At 38.0% G+C, this 23,764-nt stretch overlaps 1 protein-coding gene across 1 annotated transcript in view; it reads right to left on the bottom strand.

The window, feature by feature from the left end:
- TRIO (trio Rho guanine nucleotide exchange factor) overlaps positions 1 to 23,764 on the bottom strand; it is a gene marked incomplete at its 5' end in the record, with an annotated part of 463,708 nt that overhangs the window by 315,658 nt on the left and 124,286 nt on the right. The window contains 1 exon segment of the mRNA XM_072411970.1: positions 16,730 to 16,849. Within this exon segment, the coding sequence (XP_072268071.1) occupies positions 16,730 to 16,849 (120 nt within the window).

Below are 23,764 nucleotides of genomic sequence, written 5' to 3'. Positions count from 1 at the left end.
CAAATTTAGTTGGGAGGTTCATCAAATGACAGTAACCAATCCCAATCTATTGGGGTGGGTGCCAACTGATGGTCATTGTACCAAGCACACCCACGAACCAATCAAGGAGTCCCAATGTTACCTAATGGGACTTAAATATATAAAAAGGGGAGCTGGAATAGAACAAAGGAAAAAAAAGAGCAAGGGAATGATGGGAGTCTTCTTAGGGAATCTTGCACCTGGGGTACCCAACAACATCTTAGCAGGTAGCTATACACATTCCTGAATTTCATATTTATATTGTTTGGTATATGTCTTTGTATATGTTTATGCTATTATTTCTATATTGTTTTGATGTATTTTGTACTAAGTAGTTACTGGGTTGTTGTAGGGGTTACTTCTAACAACTTGATGTTCATGTGATATATATATGTGACATTGATTCAAGTTCCTATATGTTTAAGTATCTGATAATATTGCTGTGTATTTTGTCTTACCTTGTTTTCTTAATTAAACTGTTTGAATGACTAGCTATTATTTGTGCATGAACCTTCTTTAATTGAATATCTATATGCATTGATAGGAATATAATTTTCATATTTATGCAGATAAAATATACTTAAATAACACTTTCCAAATGGAGAAAAATCTTGACATGATAGAAATTGATTTCTGAATGAATTCAATTGTGATATTTCTTATACGGAGGACTTCATATTTTTTACTCTTTTTTTTTGATTATCTACAATTCCTGGTGGTAAAGTGCCTTATTCTTTACCCCACAACTATTACTTGCAGTATGATGCTGTGTGGTAAATTCTTTAGTTTTTTTTTTTTTTTCATGTCTGATGACGTCTGTGTCATCCTTCTCCTTTCGCCTTTTTGCAGTTCACTGGTCAAAAGATTCCCAAAGATGAAAGGTTTAAAAGAAAATATTCAACTCCAAACAGTTAACTAAACAGTACTATGGTCCTACATATAGTTTCTATAATGCTAAAACACCTAGCGGCCCTTACAAACGCAATGCACTATGGAAGAAGCATGAAAATTAAAAAGGTGCAGTATATTCTGTATACATGAAATTCTGTTTAACCAACACACCATATTTTTACACCAAAAATTAGCCCCATATACACACAATGCTAGATTCTCTAAGAAGAAAAAAGGAGTCTATTGCTATCAACCCAAACGTCACCTTCTCTCCTATTCATATTGAACTTGATCAGCAAGGTCAGTATATTATACTTGTTGCCTCAATCAACAATGTTACTCATATTTTAATCAACATTTATGCACCCAACGTCCATCCATTCACTTTTGTGATGAAAATTCTAGGAAAAAAAAAAAAAAACAGAAAATACAACAAGGCTCAATATTTGTATTCCAAATGCCTCCTTGGACAGTTCCAACAAGAAAAACAAATTTAGGTCTACACTCTCTCCATTACTATACCAAGTGAACCTCTTTGATGTATGGAAATGTCTACACATTCTATTGGATACCTCAGCAATCGTACTCCAGGATTGACTTATATTTGATGGATAAATGGACACTCCAGTCAGTTACCTCCGCGGAGATCCACAATATAACCTGGTCTGACCATGCACCTATCGCAATTCTTTTATAGGAAGAGCAACATTAACCATACAAGGCTCTGAAAAAATGTTTTTTGTACCTCATGTACAAAAATTTTTCAAATTCAACAATGCACCAGAAATAGACCCTAAGCGTTTGTGGTGTTCTCATGAAGCATAGAGAAGGTATTCTTTTAATATTAGCCTCAAAGGAGAGGAAAAAAAAAAAAAAAGATCAAAACAAATGGAATTGTTGATTGATACGATTAGAGTTTTCAAATCATTAAATAACTCTAAACATACTGTCTCTCTCTGAGGAACTTTATAAAAGCAGATCCCACTTACAACTTCTCCTAATTGCTAAACAAGGAGATTGTTTGAAGCCTTAAAATCAAAATATTACAGACAAGCAAACAAAGCTGGCAAATTATTAGCAGCTAATAACTAAAATTAGGAACAAACTGGCCTTTATCCAACACCCAGGTACTAAAAGCAAAATTAATAACCCACAAGATATAGCTAATGTTTTCAGCGAATAATTTTTTTATAAGTTTTAATTTAAAAAACAACAAAACCCCTCAGCCATACCCTGATTTTGTTTTTTTTTTAACTTGCAAATCTACCTAAATTATCTTATCAACTTGAAGACATTAATAGACCTTTTTCCTATAAAGAGCTAGAGACAGTAAAAAAAAATTATTTCCTTGTAATAAATGTGCAGGTACAGATGGATTTACATAAGAGTACTATAAATCTTTTATGCATACCCTATTCGACTGCTTAAACAAAGTTTTACATTTTGCTATAATCTATGGATCTTTTCCATGTTGGGGTAATCTTAGAAAAAAGCTTATGGAATTTGGTTTTCAGGGTACAATTTTGTCGGCCATTATAGCTTTGTATACAGTCGCTACAGCTCAAATTTATATATCAATACGTTGTATTCTCTGCTTTCTATCTCTAATGAAACAAGGCAAGGATGCCCGTTGTCACCGATCCTTTTCTTTTAGGCTATGGAAGCACTAGCACAAATGATTAGATCAAATAATGAAATTAAAGGTATTCAAGTTAACAAGGATGCCCATGTCATTTTGCTGATGATGTCATTCTCACTTTGACGGAGATGGTTTGTTCCTGGAACCACTAATGCTAACTATTAAGCTACTACAAAATTAACTCATCAAAATACAATATTATAAATGTAGGTAATTCTCCAACTTTACAAACTTTCTAATCAAATAAAGTTCCCTTTTACCTGTGTCCAAACCGCTCTGCCATATTTAGGAACAGCTTTAAACTATTCTAGCAAAGATCAATATAAGACTAATTACTTACCTCTTTTTAAGATAATTTAGGATGAACTTGGCAGAATAGCAAATATAGGGTTACCTTGGATGGGGAAAAAAACTGCTTAAAAAACATCATTCCTGATTTTGTGAGGCAATTGGATATGCTCTGGATCAACAGTCTCTGTTGTCATTACTTTAAAACATTAATACCTAGTTAAATTCTGTGCTTCTAGCAAAGCACCCAGCTTTTTCTAAAGACAGAAAACATATTTGTGAAGGAAAGAAAAGCAGGGTTTTTTGCACAAAAAAAAAAACTGTATTTGGTGTACAATTTATCATAAAGATATAAATGTACTACATAAACATAATAAATTGCATTTAACATGTACCACAATATTTTCTTGTGGTGCAAGATATACAGATTAGGCTTCAAAAAGTCACAAAATACAACGTATAATGAAATAGGTTTGACAGTTTTGAGGTTGGACCACAATATTATCTTGGGGTCCACCAAATGTAAAATTGGCCCTAGGGGGTGCTAGACATGCTTCATCTCAACACAACATATACAATATATTGCCATACAATTATATAACCATTGGATCATGTTGATCATGTTGATGGTTGTACCCAACGCGTTTCGCCTTATTAGGCTTCCTCAGGGCTAAAAGTTTGGCAACTTGTGTTTGGCACTTGTAGTATTTGTATGTAAATCAATAAAAAATATGGTATTAATTAAATGTACTATTGATGCGTGTCCTAATATTACATAGATATTGACTATTTTCAAAATAATATTCTTAGAAAATATGAATCACCTACAGATTAATGGGAGTACATTACTATTTAACTGGTGTATTAAAACTCACATGATCCTTGTGGAGTAATGAATTCTGCTTATTGCAAATGTTTTAAAGTGATGACAATCTCCTCAGCACAGGGAACAGTGTAGTAATAAGTATGCAAAAACATTAAGTATCTAAAAAATAGATATAAAATACAAATGTACCTTAAAGAGTAATAAATTGTTTTTGTAAGTCCTTACCTATCACCATACTGGCAAACTCCAGGTGTCCAGAGTATTATTTGTAAAGTCAGAATGTTGGTAGATGCCAGGTAAACAAAGTCCCGATTGTAACTGATGTTTGGCGTGCAGGGGAGCAGGGAGATCAAGAGAAGGCTGCTCCACTTAAAGGACGGCGTTCCCAGGACCTCCCCCATCGCGAACATGCACGTAGCCGGCATCCCCAGAAGCCAGCTGGACGACGTCAAGCCCGAGGGACGACGTATTGCGCCCCCCCCCCCCCCCCCCACCCCCACGTCATTCAACAGAGAGAAGGAGGGCAGACCCATGACCCATCCAGGCTCAGCGCTGCAGCCTGTCAGAGATCAGAGCAGAGCAGCATCCCACCCCCTGCCAGAAACACAGGCACATATAGCGCTATATAGCAGCATATATAGAACACACTACCAATATAGAACACACTAAGATCTTTGGAACCTTCAAGTACGGCTCTTGTAACCAGTGCGACTGGATTCTAGAGAATCAAGCACTCAAATTACCCAATGGCACTATACACAAAATTCACTATCACGTAAATTGTCAATCATCTGGTATCATCTATTTAATCACCCGTTCCTGCGGAAGGTTTTACGTAGGGAAAACTAAAAGACCATTGCGTAAACGGATATATGAACACCTTTATCTGATTAAGAATGGCAAAATGACTACCCCTGTCAGTTATCATGTTGGAACGGTACATCAATTTGATACACACTGCATCACCTTTGCTGCCCTGGAGTAAGTACCATCTAGCCCCAGAGGAAGCGATTTTGATAAAAAAAACTTCTACAATCAGAAACTAAATGGATTTTCCTCTTAAAGGCCAATTATTTTCCTGGCCTAAATGACACTTTTAGTTTTAAACCGTTTCTGTGATGACCCTTTACTATGATTTATAAGGGAAAGTAAACCCACTAAAACTCCCCCTTTCGAATTGATTATGTACATATTTGTCCAAAACGCACATATAGATCCTATCCATATGTTACAATCATGTATATAAACTTTTTGGGCTATTTTTTATAAATGTAAAACTAGAGTACTTATACATACTGTGTAAAGTTGTTTATCTATTGTTGTTACAGATATATACTGCTGTTATAATAAATCATTACTGTGTGTCTTCCAAATTGTATGTATAACTTGGTTAATAATCTTGGTTTATTTACATTCATATTGTCATTATTTGGGCATTTTCTTATTATCCATGTTCCTTTGTTTCTGGCAGGGGGTGGAGGCCCCCCTCTCCAACCCGACTTGCGGGGATGGGGGCACTCATTATCATATGGGTGCCCCTTAGTTTTGCCCCACTCCTAACCTTGATGTGGAGTTCTGCCTCCGCGCATATGCTGCCCTGCTCCGATCTCTGACAGGCTGCAGCGCTGAGCCTGGATGGGTCACGGGTCTGCCCTCCTCCTCTCTGTTGTTAGACATGGGTGAGGGGGGGTCGCCACGTCGTCCAGCCAGCTTCTGGGGATTCCACGGACGCCGGCTACATGCACGGGCGCAGTGGGGGAGGTCCTGGGAAAGCCGTCCTTTAAATGGAGCGGGGTTCTCTTGATCTCCCTGCTTCTCTGCACGCCAACCATCAGTTACAATTGGGACTTTGTTTACCTGGCATCTGCCAACATTCTGACTATACAACTAATACTCTGGATGCCTGGAGTTTGCCAGTATCTTGATATTAAGGTAATATCTAACACCATATTGTTCCAGAAACTATTCCTAATAAGTTTTAGGACTTACAAAAACAATGTATTACTCTTTGAGGTACATTTGTATTTTATATCTATTTTTTAGATACTTAATCCTTTTGCATACTTATTACTACACTGTTCCTTGTGCTGAGAAGATTGTCATCACTTTAAAACATTTGCAGTAAGCAGAATTCATTACTCCACAAGGATCATGTGAGTTTTTATACACCAGTTAAATAGTAATGTACTCCCATTAATCTGTAGGCGATTCATATTTTCTAAGAATATCTTAAGACTTTTCTAATTAAAAAATGTCTCTTTTTTTTATATACGGATGGGTCTGTCTATAACCCATCTATATAAAAATATATACCGTATTATTTTGAAAATAGTCAATATCTATGTAATATTAGGACACCCATAAATAGTACATTTAATTAATAACCATATTTTTATTGATTTAGATACAAATACTACAAGTGCCAAACACATGTTGCCAAACTATTAGCCCTGAGGAAGCCTAATAAGGCGAAACGCGTCGGGTACAACCATCAACATGATCCAATGGTTATATAATTGTATGGCAATAGAATGTATATGTTGTGTTGAGATGAAGCACGTCTAGCGCCCCCTAGGGCCAATTTGACATTTGGTGGACCTCAAGATAATATTGTGGTCCAACCTCAAAACTGTCAAACCTATTTCATTATACATTATATTTTGTGACTTTTTGAAGCCTAATCTGTATATCTTGTACCACAAGAAAATACCGTGGCACATGTTAAATAACATTTATGTTTATGTAGTACATTTATATCTTTATGATAAATTGTACACCAAATACAGTTTTTTTGTGCAAAAAAACCTGCTTTTCTTTCCTTCACAAATATGTTTTCTGATATTTAATACTAAGGGTTAGCACATAGATCTCTGAAGAACATCCATAAACTTAGATTACCACCTATACCTACTAGTTCAGTTTTTCTAAAGGCAATCTATAGTACTTGCTGAAACTACTTTCACTATTCCACAGACCTTACTGTGAAGAATCCCTTCCCTATCTGGAGAATAAGTTTATTTTCTTCCAGACGCAGTGTGTCACCTTGTTCTTTGTGATGACCTTAAAGTGAATAATGAAAGAGTTCTCTATATCGGCCATTTAATTATATATATATATATATATATATATATATATATATATATATATATATATATTTAATTTTATAGTTCAATAATTCTTTATTAGCAAATTTTTAATATATGACATAACAAAACATACATATAATACAAAATAAACAGAAAATATAACAAATAAAAAAAAAATAGGGAAGGAAAAAGAGAATTTAGAACTTTAGAAAAGAGAAAGAGAGAGCAGATATAGAAAATACAAAGATCTAAACATATAAAATACCAATTTGTCCAGCCAATACAAAAAAAAAAAAATACAGAATCAAGTTAAACTTAAGCACAGAATCCACCATAAATCGTCTATCAACTAACAATCAATGTTACAGGAAGAACGAAAAAGCCAAAGTTCACACTTAATAAAAAATTTGTCATAATTGGAGTTTAGAATAGCAACTGTCTTTTCATACGCACAGCAAAGATTCAGGTCCGCTATTACATCTTTATGGTTAGGAATTTGAGTGTTCCTCCATAATTTGGTAATATGCATTTTTGCTAGTAAAAGAATCTGAATAATAATAGATCTGGTATGAGTAGAGAACCGTCCTGTATCTAAATGCAGAATAACCAGCTCAGGTGTAGGTAAAATTTGTATAGATGTGATATCAAAGATCAATTGGAATATACGATTCCAGTAGGATCTAAGAGATTTACAATACCAAAAAATATGTGGCAACGATCCTATTTCACCGCAATTTCTCCAACATTGTGCCGAGTGGGAGTCAGAAAAGTTAGACAGCTTATAGGGAGTCAAATACCAGAAATTAAGTGTTCGTTGAAAGAGATCCCAATGGTTTTCACATCTAGTAGCTTTATAGGTATCTCTGATAGCGGCAGCCCAATCAATAGGGGTATAATTTATACCCAAATTTTTAGTCCATCTGTGCATATTAGTAGAATGGGAAAACTCTAAGTTTCCATTAAGCAAATTGTAATATTTAGTTATACTATTTTTGTTTGATATAGGTACTTGAAAAGATGGTTCAACGATATATGTATATGTAACTCACGCTGAAGGTTAATCTTTTTAACTAAATGTCTGATTCTCCAATAGGTATAATGTTCAGTATCAGCTAACTGGTATTCTGCCTGCAAATCATCAAACGATTTGATACCACAGGAAGTAAAAATATCTCTTAGCTCACAAATACCACCGCTCACCCATCTTGTTAAGTTAAGCTGTGGAATGAATACTTCCAGAACTTGTAGATCAGGGTATATAATCAAATGAGATCCTGAAGTAGAGGAGAGTAGGTTAAAATCTCTCCAACACTTAAGGGTAACTTGAATAGTAGGGTACAGAGAAACGGGTACAGAGTATCCCAGCTTAATAGCTATCGGTAGGTGTTTCATACTGGGGATAGCCAGTAAGTGTTGCTCCATCTCAACCCACAACTTCTGCGGGGACAAGTTCCACCAGTCATAAATCTGGGATAGAACTGAAGCCTTATAATAGTAATTTAGATTTGCTATCCCCATTCCTCCAAATTTCTTATTTCTTTTGAGTATTTGGAATGCGCACCTAGGTCTTTTCCCTTTCCATATAAAATTCGAGAGCAGGCTCTGCAGTGATCTAATATATTGTTTAGGGAGAAAAATTGTAAGAGTGCGTAAAAAGTACAAGATCTTGGGCAAAATAAACATCTTTACCGTTGCAACTCTACCTGCCATAGAAATTTCAATTTTCTTATATTTTTCCAATTCTGTGGATATTGCTGTCACTAAAGGAGGAAAGTTAACTTGAAATAGTTGTGATATGCTAGGCGGAATTTGAATACCTAAAAATTTAATTGCCTTATTCTCCCACATATAAGGGAAATGGGTTTTAATAGAGAGTTTCAAATTATTATTATTATTATACAGTATTTATATAGCGCCATCATATTACGCAGCGCTGTACATAGTCCATAGTCGTGTCACTAACTGTCCCTCAAAGGAGCTCACAATCTAATTTCCCTACCATAGTCATATGTGATTATTATAGTCTAAGGTCAATTGTTAGGGAGAAGCCAGTTAACCTAACTGCATGTTTTTGCGATGTGGGAGGAAACCGGAGTACCCGGAGGAAACCCACGCAGACACGGGGAGAACCTGCAAACTCCATGCAGATAATGTCCTGGCTGGGGATCGACCCTGGGACCTAGCGCTGCAAAGGCCGGAGTGCTAACCCCTGAGCCACCGTGCTGCCCGTTCAAATATGCTGGAACGTGTATATACCCATTATTTGAGACTTAAGGTGCGTACACACTTCCAATTTTTATCGTTCCAATCGAACGTCGAACGATCGATTGGGCAAAAAATCGTTCGTAAAAAAGTAACCAACGACGCCGACGAACGAGGAAAGTCGCTGGAAACGAACCACCGGACCGACCGATCGGATTGGGCGACGATCGTTGAACATCGTTCGTGTGTACGGTCGTTCGTTGATCGTCCATGTTCAGCGCATGCGTGATGAACGAACGTCCGTTCACTTTCCTGTCGTGCACATAGTTCCTCTATCGCTCAAACGATCGTATCTATTGTGTGTACAATATCTACGAACGATCGTGTCGTTAACTCTATGTGCAGGATCGGTGCTATACGATCGTTTATATATATCGTGCATGAACGTTCGTCGTTCGTTTTCCAACGATAATAATTGGAAGTGTGTATGTAGCTTTAGAGGCATTAACTTTATAGTAGGAGATCTTGGAAAAATCGTCTAGCAATGCTTGAACAGCTTTCAACGACACTTCAGGTTGGGTAAGCATTAAGACAATATCATCCGCAAATAGAATAATCTTATGAACTCTGTTACCTATCTTTACTCCGAATATCTGCATATTAGAACGTATACATTCCGCAAGTGGTTCAAGCAACAATATAAATACAACAGGAGAGAGTGGACAGCCCTGTCTTGTCCCATTTGTGTATCAATTTATGGGAAGATATCTTGTAATATTCATTGGGAAATCCATCCGCTCCCGGGGACTTTTTATTGGGAAGTGATTTAATCACTTTTATTATCTCTTGAGCTGTAAAAGGGGCTGATAAAGAAACATTTTGTTCAGGGGAGAGTTTTGGCAAATTTACTTTACTCAGAAACTTATTTATATGTTCTATACTGGGTTGAGTTAAAGGGTCTTCAGCCAGATTATAAAAAGAAAAATAATAATTTTTAAATGCAGCAGCTATATCAGTAGGACTATAGCAGAGTTTTTGAGATATTAGATCTTTTAAAGCACATATTTTTGATCTAAAATGTCGGGGTTTAAGACGACCTGCCAAATATGCTCCCGCTTTGTTATGTAAAGCGTATTGCTTTGCTTTAAATATATGTTGGGATTTTTCAAATTTATAGATCAAGAGTGATCTTAATTGATGTCTATCATTAATTATTGCATTAGACAGAATCTGAGATGGGGATTTTTTATTGATAGCATCATTAGATTTAATACGCTGAAGGAGATCTAGGATTTGCTTTTGCCTTTGTTTTTTTTCATAGGAGCAAATTTTTATACAAACCCCTCTTATAAATGCTTTATGAGCATTCCATAGAGTGAAGCGATCAGTCTCCTCCAAGTCGTTTACATCAAAAAACAGGCTTTGTGCTTCTTCCACTTGTTGAGCCATTTTCGGATGTGACAGTAGAAATGTGTTGAATTTCTACAAATTGCCAGGTAAAAACGGAGAGTCTACAAATTCAACACAGGTGCATGATCCGACCAAGAAATTGTTCCTATTGATGAGGATTTAATCTTCTGCAGTGACCAAAAGTCAGTAAGGAAATAATCAATCCTTGAATAAGAGAAGTGTGAAACCGAAAAATAAGAATAATCTCTTTCTGTACTGTGTTGACACCTCCAAACATCATATAAATGGTGATTCGAAAAAAAAGTCGCCAACTGAGGTGGAGATCGTTTGGGTGAGGTGGATGAGTCCATCGTATAGTCTCCTGTAGCGTTAAAGTCCCCACCTATAAGCAGATTACCTTGCCGAACCTTCGAGATCTTAGCTTTAAGTTTCGAAAGAAATTGGTTTTGTTTTGTGTTTGGGGCATAAACATTCACCAGAGTAAAGCTGATATTATTTATTTGGCACACCAAGATAATGAATCTTCCTTGAGGATCCTCCAGATGATTGAGATATTGAAAACGCACAGAGTCCTTCACTCCTATAAAAACACCACATTTTTTCTTAGTTGCATTTGCCATATAAAGATAGGGAAATCTCCTCGGTTTCCAATTGGGTATTTTGCCTTGTGCAAAGTGTGATTCTTGTACAAAGATGATATCTGCCTTGTGATTTTGAGCTTCCCGTAAAAGTGATGCCCTTTTAAAGGGATTATTCAATCCTCTAGTGTTGATAGACAAAAACTGAATACCCATAACAATTGAAGAAACATTTATTTATCTCTTGGTGGATACTGTGAGCATTTGTGAGGCGAGGCTGGCGCAGCTTGGCATTTAAAAATAAAAAATTAAACAAAAACAAAAGAGAAAGAAAAAACAAAAAACAAATAAGAACATCCTGGAACACTCCAGGTCAATGGGCAGATAAACTCTGCTTTGGTTTCTCGTGGAGGGGTAAGAACCAATTCAAGGCACTCCTTCAGGAAAACCTTAAATCTAGACAAATAGAAGGAGCCAACAGTTCAACATAATAAGCTGGTTTTTCACCTTCATAACCGGATCACTTAGACATCTAGAAAAAATAGAAGAAAAAAACGAGCAGGGACTATTTATGTCCACTCTGAGACCATGCGTGTAGGGGTCTTAGCTTGGTGAGTTTTTTGAAAATCTTCCAAATCGATGTTCCAACTTGTTAGAAGTTGTCTACCAGCTTCTCTATTGGGCATCGGGTAATTTTTTCCCAAGTAGAACACAATCAATTTTGTGGGGAAGCCCCATTTGTACGGGATTTTCTTTTCTCTCAAAATCTTGGTAATCGGGAAAAAGGCTTTTCTAGCTTGAAGCGTATTTTGAGACAGATCAGTAAACATCTGGATGTGTGTATACACAGGTAACGGTGGTGGTTTTCTAGCCGCATACATCACTTTCTCTTTCATATGAAAAAAATGAACTCTAATCAAAACATCTCTTGGGATGTCCAGAGACAGAAAAGAGGGTTTTGGAATTCGATGTGCCCTATCAATCAGGAGATCGCTTTCGGAAGCCATAGGAAGTAAACATTTGAAATAAGCCGTGATAAAGCCTGTTAATTCTCTTAAGGCAATTGCTTCAGGGATCCCTCTGATTTTAATATTATTCCTTCTTGATCTATCTTTTATATCAGCAAGTTTCTGTTTGATCCATTGTATATCTGTGCTCTGGTCACTATGAGCATCAACCAAACCATTATGAGCATGGGAGAATTCGTCAAGTTTCTTTTCTAAATGCTGGATTCTCTTTTCATGTTGTGTAATAGATAACTTGATTTGAGTGAACATGCTAGCCATATCTTGATGTAAAGAGTGCTTTAGGGAAAGCATCATTTCCTTCATGATAGGGATTGAAAGCTCTTTATGGTGCACAGGAAAATCTTCAATGGTAAGGTTGGATAAGCCAATGGGCCTAGGTATCATATCATCAACCTGAGGACTAAATAATGGAGGTTGCAATTCAGCTGCATGGGTATCCGAGTTAATCTGGAAGGTTTTTACAGAGCCGGGCGACTCACCAGAAACAGGACTCAAGCGGTCCACACAGGGAGATCCGGTGTCCGCTGAGGATAGTGAAGACAGAGAATCCGGAGCTGAAGGAGAGGTAGGCCTCGATCCCGCGCCATCTTGTGAGTCTGTCGCGTCCTGCGTCTTAAAGAAGCTGGTGAGTTTCCGCGGCTCCGGTTTCGTTTTCTTCCGCTTTGTCATCTTTTCCAGGTACCAGTACTCGAAGGCAACTAGTAACTATCTTTAGACCTGGCAATGCAGGGGAAAAGTTGCTGTGTTAGTCGCTAACAGCTCCCGCAGATGAAGAGCAATTAAATAAAGCGGCCATCTTGCAGCCCGCCAGCATATTTATATTTACATACACACACACTTTTTTTTTCCCTGGCAAAATATTGGTCTAAACTTGAGCTAACTAACAGTTGTTTCTAACAAGTTATACAGGTAGTAATTTTTAAAATTGTATTTGGAGAGATATATGTATTTTTTTTTTCTCTTGTGGTGTGGTGCAGATGTACTAAATACACAATTAACTTTAGGAATAGTAAATCCTAGGTTCTAGGTTGCAATGGTAACAATTTTTTCCTACATAGTTACATAGTAGGGTTAGGTTGAAAAAACACATAGGTCTATCAAGTTCAACCACTAGGGAAATAAACATATCCTAGAATCCTAGATATAAAACCCTATAAGACATAGTTGGTCCAGAGGAAGGCAAAAAAAAACCCTGGTAAAATTTTCTTAAACAGCATGAGGCAATCGGAAGTTCCCTGGATCAACAAGTCACTGTTATTTTTACTTTAAAGCTTTAATACCCAGTTATATTCTGTGCTTCTAGAAAAGCATCCGGCTTTTTCTTAAAGCAATCTATAGTAGTTGCTGAAACTACTTCCTGAATCAGGAATCCGCTGAGGGGATGCACTGGTCAGGACCACCCCGAGCGGAGTCAGGAATCCGCTGAGGGGCCACAGACCACAGAGAGGGGAAGTGGCCGGGACAACCTGCCCACTCTGCTATTGGGCTCCGATCTGCGATGGGAAAGTGGGCGAGGTTATGTCATCATGATGTCACATTAGTGACATCCCTCTCGGTGTGCATGTGACAACTTGGCGACCACTGCTCTACTGCACTTTTTCTGAGCCCTTTTGTAAGAATGAGCGGACCAAAGAAAAAAGTGGACAGTGGCTGCCGAGTGCTTAATGAGTGCTTAAGGAGTGGACAACAAAATATTTTTTCACAGAAGTCTGACCAACGGCTGTATGGCTGTATGTCTGATATGCCAAGAAACTTTTCAAAGAATACAACATCAGTCGTAACTTTACCACACAGCAGGCCAAATACGCTGGCAAGCAGTTAATGCAAGAACTGGTGGCTACTGCACAGAGGTTGACAGCTAATTTACAGAATCTGCAAAATTTTTTGCACCGACTAATTGCAATTCAAGAGTTAAAGACCAGGGTAAGTTTTATGCTGGCGTTCAAATTAGCAAAGGCTAGCAATCCTTTCTTCAAAGGATAGTTATTGAAAGAAAGCATGGTAGAAACAGCAGATCTGTTGTGTCTGGAGATCAAAGCCAAGTTTGAAAAAAATACATTTATTACGCAGGTCAGTGAATCGCCGTGTGGAACAGATTGACAAAGAGATAGCCAGCGAGTTAAAGAAAAAAGGTGGTGTCCTTTAAGTTTTATTCATTGGCACTGAATGAAAGTAACGACATAAAAGACACTGCTCAGCTCCTAATTGTAATCCGAGAGATTAACGACAGTTTTGAGATAACAGGTGTTTTTGACCATGGAGTCCCTAAAAGAAAAAAAGGCGGAGAGAGGACTTGTATGACCAGATGTCTGCTGCTGTCGAGAGAATGGAGCTACCTGGGAGTAAACTTGCAAATGTCACCACAGATGGATCGCCAAATTTACCTGGAAAAAACGTTGGGCTGCTGAAAAGAATCCAGCATAAAATGAAAGAGGAAAACCCCGACCAGGATAATATTTTCCTTTACTGCATTATCCATCAGGAAGCTCTGTGTAAACCTGTATTGCAGCTTAATTATGTTGTGAATCCAGTGGTAAAACTTGTGAAATTTAAGTGTTTCAAAGAATGTTAAAATAATTGAAAATAATTTGGACAATAAGCCTTACATATTCATGTTTTGCTACCTGTTAAGGGCCAAAATCTTTTATGTAATAGTTTTTCCATGTCATTATTATTAGTTCACACTCCAGCACTCCATCCATCTGATCCTGGCCCGGCAAATTTTGGAACCCATTGTGGCCCGAGTCAAAAAGTTTGCCCACCCGTGTTCTAGATCCATACCAACCTTGCTCCTCTCCATTGACACAGTATATTTACTCAACCTTTGTTGGTGAAAATGAACCATATTTGCTTAAAACCGCTCCAGATCTCAAACACCACTTGTCAAGTGGTCCTCACCCCTATTAATTTAATGATGACTCCAAGGCTAATGCTGACATCCAGGGGATCATGTCAGTGCAGATGATCTTTTCCTTATAAAATTACCTTAGATGTCTTTACTTATTTTGGTAGAGAAACTATGTCAATCCTTTCTTTAATTATAAAATCAATTTTCGAGAAACCTGAGACTTTGAATGTTAATGGGGGGCATAGGATTTCCAGAACCATTACAGTACCATACTGCTGTCTACGTCACACTTTTCCAGACTACATCAACTGGTGTAGACAGAACATTTCAAGGTGTTCCATTAAATTATTTCTCAGAAGAGTTTCTGGTCAAGCTTCCACTCAATACTCCCTACAAATTTTTGACAACTCCATGCAGTTTTTGAATTTATGTGCTCTAAATGTTAGACTACCTAGGAGGCACTAATTATTAAAATTTCTGACCTGCATGTACAGAACACCACTGAGATGCTGCGTAAATACTACCCTTCTTTAAATTGATGCTGGAAATGCAAAAATGATGTGGGATCTATGTTGCATATGTTTGGTCCTGTCCTAGGCTGGATGAGATTTGAACACAAGTGTGGCAAATCCATTTATATTCCTGGAAGGCTATCCTTCGAGTGGCTGTTTGATCCACTCCCACTCTTCTTTCATCCCTAGTTATTTCCTTTAAGGAGATAAAAAAATACACTTGATGACTTGATTCCACTGGATCCCTTATAGTTTCTCCCTATAGTATAGATCATTGATGTCATGCAACTTAGTCCCCAACCCTTTGCTAGGTTTCTAGTAAGAGTTCATTTAGGTCCATCGTGTTTTCATTTTTGAATCACAATCTTACCTTAAAGCAGAACTGTACTCAAAATAAAAATCACCACTTACCTTTACTATTGCAGAGCCTCCAATCCCTCCATACTTGGCCTAATTAGGTCGCACAACATCCTGGAATCCCCCTTCACTCCAACCGCCATCTTCTTCCTTCTTTTGGCTACATCATCCTATCCCACACTGCAAAGGCGCAAAAATGGGCAACGTAGCCTGCTGTAACTAAAAATTAAGTGCTGCTTTCTCTACGCATGCATGAGATCGGAACTCTTTTCTTCAGTTACTGAAAAGTCCTCAAGTAAAACCTGCAGTTGTCAGATTTATGTTTTGCTGGGTGTTTACCAAAAAGATGCATGACACTAAATACAGGGAAATACAGGCAAACATGTTTCAGTCTGCCAAGGGATCAGAGTGATTACACTTGGTAATCCAGTTGTTCTTCAAAAATAATTGTGAATGGTGACGGGGTTTCTCAAAATGGTGCTGGGAAAATGGAGGGAAACTCTTCCAAAAAGCTGGGTGCAGGCATCTCATTCTTCCCACTTCCCATCAACAGCAAATAGGGAACCATCCTTTGGGAAAGTTAATTGAAGTCTCCATACTCCTAAAATTAATGGAGTACTCATGCTAATTCACACAAAAGATCTTGGCTACTCCTCCTTTTGCACAGTATCCCCTGAGGAAGCAATTAAGCGAAATGAGACAAATTTTCATCACTTCGAAGAAGATAGGTCCTGTGACCTATGATGATGATACAATGATACGCCCACTTTACACTAAATTTTATGTATATGTTTGTCTCTGTATGAATATGTAACCATTTTTTGTTCTCACTAAAGAAATTGCTAAAAAGCCATCTTTTGTCCTCCTTCCTCTTATTATCAATATAATAGACTTGGCAAATAGACATTACTATTCCTACAACCTTGATATCCCTTTATTGGCATACTTTTCACTGCAAGTCAATAACCTAAAAATGACTTAGTGTGCCTACGGACACATTAACCATTTAACATTTTTATTATGAGAATGCATAATGGAGGGCTTACCTCTATGGCATGCTGGAACTGTTCATGCTCTCTTTGTAGTTGCTCGGCTTCCTGCAGTGAGCTTGCCGTAATGAGACCAGCATTTAGCATAGATTCTCCATTACGAATCCAACCCAGAACCTTGAAAAGATAAAAGACTGAAAAGCTGAAAAAGAACTGACCACAAATATTTCAATGTCTATTCTTAGTTGGATAGGTCAGAAGTACTTAGCTGGGAAAATATTCAAAACACTTATGAGATTCTAGGGAAAGAGTACTTTAGATATTTGCAATTAGGTCACTGGTTTAAATCTTTGACTCAATACAAAGACTGCCCGTTCAAAATATCGACAGATCATATTTGTTTAAAGACCCTGCAGGTCACAAACTCATTTCTAAATTTTATAATGAGCCTAATAAGATAACTAATCCTTATGTACATAAATATGTTTCCCATTGGGAGAGAGAATAAGACGTTCACAATCAGTTAAGAACTGGTTCCGGGGGCCTGGTCCAAGACAGCCTCTTGTTCAATGAATGTTACCACCATTCCAGCTTGCTCTGTTACACTTTGAGCCACCAAACTTTACTAATAGGCAATTCAAATTATTAGCAAGTAATTGGAGGAAGCAATTATTACCCATTTTTTAAGTGAAACCTAAATAAACAATATTGCTAGTTAATGTGAAACTAACGAGTGCCCTGACTTAATAACACCAGAAGTTTCTGTGTGGAAACCCTGGTAGCAATATTCAACACCTTCTATACCTTGTTTTTACTATGAACTGGAAGGGTTCTGTACTGTACAAGCTGTATTCATCAGTTTGTTTTTGGTATGTTTGTATTTTTTTTTTCCTTACACAGTAATTGGTGCCTGGGACCAAATCTCTGATTTCAAAACAAAAACCTATTATTGATTTTGGTTTACACCCCTCAAAAGTAAAAAAAAAAAAAAAAAAAAAAAAAAAAACAAAAAAAAAAGAATACCAATAAATCAGAACCAAAAATTGATTTTCTTTTGTATATACCACAATTAAATACTGATAGTCTGAGAAAATTATAGTCACAAACATGTAGTATTTGTTATACGAGTATACATCGTAAAGAAATTCATTTACAATATTTATCTTATATGATATTGATTTGATTGAGCAGAGAAGACTGTGTGAAAAGTGTTACCAAGGGAAACCACTCGATTTGTGATAACTATGTAGAACAAATACTATGTACTTACCTGTCTCAATTGTATTGAAATTTTAACCTTTCACATATTTAAATTGTTTGATGTTTTTTCATTTGTAATTTAATAATTTTTTAAAATTTTATCAATATTTAAATTTGGTATATAAAAAATTGGTGCCATTTTCTTTGTATATGTTTTTCTTTTGCCGTTTTTTTCCCTTTGTTAAAAGTTTGAAAATTAAAAAAAATTATTAAAAACAAAGAAAAGTGAAATAGAAAAAGAAAAAGAAAAGAAAAAGAGGAGAGGAAAAAAAAGAAAAGAAAAAAAATATATATACTGTTGTGGACCGCACTTACAATAGAGCAACAAAGGAGGAGCATATGGGGGGGGGGGGAAATAGAAAAAGAAAAAGAAAAGAAAAAGAGGAGAGGAAAAAAAAGAAAAAAAAAAAAATATATACTGTTGTGGACCGCACTTACAATAGAGCAACATGTACAGACATCACATATGCTAGGAGGGCATGTGCAGAAGGGGCTTTCCTGGAATGTAAAGTAAAAAAAGTGCTGATCTCATGCATGCACAGTACAGGACATTGTTTTTTTTTTTTTTTTTACATGTTCATGAAGACACATGACCCGATCTGGTGCCTGTATGGTGTGAGAGAAGTTATGTATTGGGTGACATAATAAAGAAGATGGCCACGCCGGATGCCCAGGGAAAAAGTCTTGGCTTTCAAGGAGACCCAAGGAGGGGCCTTGGGACCAGATTGGTACAAAGTGAGTTTGGCCAATTGAGCCTCTTGACAATACTTTGTAAAATGTGGAAGACTCAATTCACCATATGCCTTCGGTCTATACAGTACATTTTTAGCCACTCTTGGTTTCTTATCCCCCCCAAAGTTCAAGACATGTGACAACGTCACTGGGAAACCCCGGAGATCGTGGAGCAAGGACATATCCCCAGGACCTGCGGGGACGACAACGGAGAAAGGTAAGTGTTTTTTTTTTTTTGTTTAAAGCTACCGCTATTTGCAGGTAAAATCCACCTCGAGTCACACTCGGGAATACCGCTAGGGAGGTTAAACCTAGCTGCTAACCCTGCAACCAGTATCTTAATTTCTACGTTGATTAAAGAAGTGGGCCTGTAGTTTGCCAAATAGTAGTATCTGTGTTAGGCTTCTGAATCAAACAAACTGTTGCAATCAGTGAGTATAAAGTAAAATCAGACCCTTGTTGCAAGCTGTGTAATGCATGAGTGAGATATGGTACTAACATTTCAGCAAAAGCTTATTAATTGGCAGTGAAACAATCTGGGCCTGGTTTCTTAACAATTTTGAGAAAATTCAAAGCAGCAAGAACTTCAGTTTGCATTATGTCATTCACCAGTAAGGAGAGTAGAGAAGGAGGAATATCTGGAAGGGTTATCCTGGAAAGGAGATCTTCCGCTAGTGAAGTATTAATGGCAGTGGGGGAGGAGTAAAGCTGAGACAGAAAACCTTTAAAAATATTCAAGACATGTGCAGGATTACTGGTAAGAATACCATTGGATAGCTGTAACCTTAAGGGTTTGTAGGACTTATCAATATCTCTCAACACGTTAGCCAGGAGGGAATCTGGCTTGTCTACCTTGAGATAAAATTTGTGTTGAACTCATGTCACGATCCCTTCTGTGACTGAGGTTAGAAAATCTGTGAGACAAGCTGCACGTGAGGTTATCTGACAGTCTCTTTGTTTTTACTTGTTTCTGTGTTGTCGTTTGTAATGACCACACCCCTTGTATCAGCTGCAGCTGGTGGTCATTACTGCTCCTCCATTTAGTCTGGCCCCACACTTCATGCTATGCGGTTGATATTCACTTCTGGGATGTGGAAGAGCTGGTGTGTTGTCCTCTTTAGGGTTCCTGCTCCTCCATTTGCTATTTAAGATAAGTTGAACTGCTTTTGGTTTTATGTTGTTCTATTGTTGTTACTAGGCCTCATGGAGACGCTGGTTCTTTCATCAGGGAAGGAACAAGTAGTCTCAAGCCCAGTCACTATTCCTAGGGCATTTCAGGGCAACTAGGGCCTAGGTTCCAGTGTATGAATATTCCCACCCTCAGGGGATATTCATACTGACAGGAGTCAGGGCTAGGTTAGGGTGTCCATAGGGTGTGACCATTTCCTTCTCCCTAGCCTTTGAAGGCCTAGTCCCTTGTATTTATCCTTCTGTTTTCCTCCCCTTCCCCATTATCCGTGACAACTCATTTAAGATGTCTTTCGGCTTCATCAATAAAACATAGGTTCAATTCTGTGCAATTTCTATTCTGTGTTGATAGAAAAAGCACTAAGTTGAGCTGTGTAGGGTTAGCCTTAAAGGAAGCAATCTGTATTAAATGACCCTGAAAAAAAGAGTAAAGGCTAAAGCCTCATTAAGTGCAAAATAATTATCAAGAGAGAGTATCACCTTGGGATAGTGAAACAAAGAATCCCTTAGAGACCATGTTTATGGCACTGGAGGGGGATAAAGAGAATAAAGGGATAATAGGACAGTGTCATGGTCAGACTAGGGAGTTGGAACCATTTTTAAAGATAGGGCTAAAGGCATAGAGGTGTGATAAAGAAAATATTCAAGAAATATCGCACAATTGGTATTTATGGAGTAACTTGCGTTAACTGCACATTACCCCTACTACCAGAAATGCCCGAGGGTCCATCCATGACATAATAAAGTCACCGCGTAGAATCAGAACTCCCTCCCTGAATTCAGCTAATCTGCTGGAAGCTCTTGGTAGGAACTCAAACTGGTTAGCATTAGGATCATATATATTAGCTAAGGTTACCAGTTTGGATTCAAATATGCCCTTTAGAAATAAAATCCTGCTTTCTGAATCGAACCAGCTTTCCTGAAATTGCCATGTTACTGTTTTGGAGAGGAGGACACGCACACCCCTAGCTTTTGTATCTGTGGCTGCACTATGCTAAGCCCACTGATAATTCTGATCAGTCAATCAAGGGATCTTATCCTATTTAAAATGTGTCGCCTGGAGAAACGCTACATGAGCTTTTTGTCTGTGAAAAATCTCTCAGTGTAGCCTTTCGTTTCAGAACATTTAAACCTTTAGCGTTAAGAGAAACTAACTTGACCAGAGGCATGTTATGGTCTATACGTAAAGCTCGTCAAACGAGGTCTCATGAAAAGTTATTAGGGGGAGGGGGTGACGTTTGGATGGAGGAGCGGGAGCCAAATATTAGCCAAATACTTAAGTATAGACCCCCATTAATGATGAGCTTGAAACTAAAGCCAAACATATAAACATCAAACCACACATATTAGTAGACACAAAATGAGACAAGACTCCCCCTTTAGAGGAAATCCCTAAGGGGGCAGGGGGGTTGGCTCACTTACACAAGTACAGTTAGGTCGCTAAATATTTGGATATAGACAACTTTTTTCTAATTTTGGTTCTGTATATTACCGCAATTATTTTAAATGAAAGAACTCAGATGCAGTTGAACTGCAGACTTTTAGCTTTAATTCAGTGGGTTGAACAAAAAAACAAAAAGGAGGCAGTGTGATGGCTTTGGCGTGTATGGCTGCAAGTGGCACTGGGACACCAGTGTTTATTGATGATGTGACACAGGACAGAAGCAACCGAATAAATTCTGAGGTGTTCAAAGACATACCGTCTGCTCATATCCAGCTAAATGCAGTCAAATTGATTGGGAGGCTTTTCATAATACAGATGGACAATGACCCAAAACATACATCCAGAGCAACCCAGGAGTTTAATAAAGCAAAGAGGTGGAATATTCTTGAATGGCCAAGTCAGTCACCTGATCTGAACCGAATTGAGCATGCATTTTACTTGTTGAAAACTAAACTTTGGACAGAAAGGCCCACAAACAAACAGCAACTGAAAGCCGCTGCAGTAAAGGACTGGCAGAGCATAAAAAAAGGAGGAAACCCAGCATCTGGTCATGTCCATGAGTTCAAGACTACAGGCTGTCACGGCCAGTCCAAGTACTTTTGAGCCCCTGAAATGAAGAGATTGGGTTAAAAAAAGGCTTTATTTCCTCACATTTTTATGCAATCTTTTTGTTCCACCCACTGAATTAACGCTGAAAGTCTGCAGTTCAACTGCATCTGATTTGTTTAATTTAAAATTAATTGTGGTAATGTACAAAACCAAAATTAGAAAAAGTTGTCTCTGTCCAAATATTTATGGACCTAACTGCAATTGTAGACATTGCACATCTTTGTAATCTTTAGCTAAAATAAGCTAATAAGTCATATAGAGCAAAAGGAGTGGTGAGTATAGGTTCCTGAGATAAAGAAAACATTACAGAAACCAGCAAGAGTAAGCTATTTCTCATCGTTCAGGAAATGGCTGGCGTGGTTGAGGCCTAGGCATCATATCCTGTGGAACCTCTAGCCAGTTGGAATCTAGATTGGTGGGATATCCAGAAAACTAAAAAGTTACAGTAGGTGGTCATGTGTGTGTGTATAGTAAGCATCGCCGTGCCTTTAAGAACCAGTAACTGGAAAGGGTGTTCTTATTTATATTTAGCGTTACCGTCCCTTATCTGCAGAGGAAAGAGCATTTTCTGTTTACGTAAGGTAGAACTGGATAAATCCCGCATGATGGTAATCTTGGCCCCATCAAAATCTCTGGGACCACGCCTGCTTAAGGACTTTGTATACCGAGTAAAAATGGATACTGCAGATGAAATCTACATGCGTCACAGCCCATTTGGTGTGGGCCTTGTACACGGTGGATGCGGTCAATTTCTATAAGGGTAGTGAGTGGTTTCCCCAACAAGATGTTAAATATTGCTATAGCTGTTACTTTTATAACCGGGCCAGCGGTAGCCTCTGGTAGACCTTTAATCTTCACATTGTTGTGGCAATGTCCGTTTTCTTGGTTCTCCACCTTTAGCATGGGGAAGACATTGAACTCTGCAGGGGTCTCTGTGCATTTTCCATCAGCTGCATACATGTGGACAGAGAGGTAGTAGAGGTTTCTACTGTCTGGACCCTGGTTTCCAGGATCGTAGTTTGTTGGCGGACATCTTCTAATTCTTTTCTCAAGGTACCTTTTTATCCTGGTCACTAGGATCTCAATGTCTGCCTTTAAGGACATAGACCCGCCAGCCGAGAATGAAGACATGGGGAGAGGTGATTACTTAATAATTAAGCACAATGCTGACCCTGCATGCACTCCACCATCCCCTGGCATTTAGAAGCCTCACCAGTCTCCTGGGAGCAGACCGGACTCACCTTGATCTATATCCTCATGGGGGGAGGGAATCATGTGGAAGCTAGGCTGAGCTTTGCATGGACTCAAAATCTTCAATTGCTTCCTATGGCTTCTGAAAAAGATCTTTTGATTGATAGAGCTCATCGTATTCCAAAACCCTCCTTCTTATCTTCAGACACCCTTAGAGATGTCTTGATAAGAATACATTTTTTTCACATGAAAGAAAAAGTGATGTATGCAGCTAGAAAACCACCACAATTACCTATAGCGTATACACATATTCAGATGTTTACTGATCTCTCTCAAAATACTCTTCAAGCTCGGAAAGCTTTCTTCCCAATTACCAGGATTTTGAGGGAAAAGAAAATTCCGTACAAATGGGGCTTCCCGACAAAATTGCTTGTGTTCTATCTTGGAAAGAACTATCCAATGCCCAATTTGGAGGTTGGCAAACAACTATTAGCAAGCTGGAATATTACTTTGGAGGATTCTCAAAGAAATCACCAAGATCAAACTCCCGTACGCAAGGTCTCTGAATGGACATAGACAGGTCATATTTTTCTTCTCCTCTCCGGAAGTCTATATGATCCGGTTTTGAGGGTTAACAACCGATTTGATATGCTGCTTTACTGGCTCCT

The sequence above is a fragment of the Pyxicephalus adspersus genome, chromosome 5, assembly GCF_032062135.1.
Source record: "Pyxicephalus adspersus chromosome 5, UCB_Pads_2.0, whole genome shotgun sequence".
Taxonomy (NCBI): domain Eukaryota; kingdom Metazoa; phylum Chordata; class Amphibia; order Anura; family Pyxicephalidae; genus Pyxicephalus; species Pyxicephalus adspersus.
The sequence above is the reverse complement of the archived record's forward strand: the minus strand, read 5'-3'. Positions and strand labels throughout refer to the sequence as shown.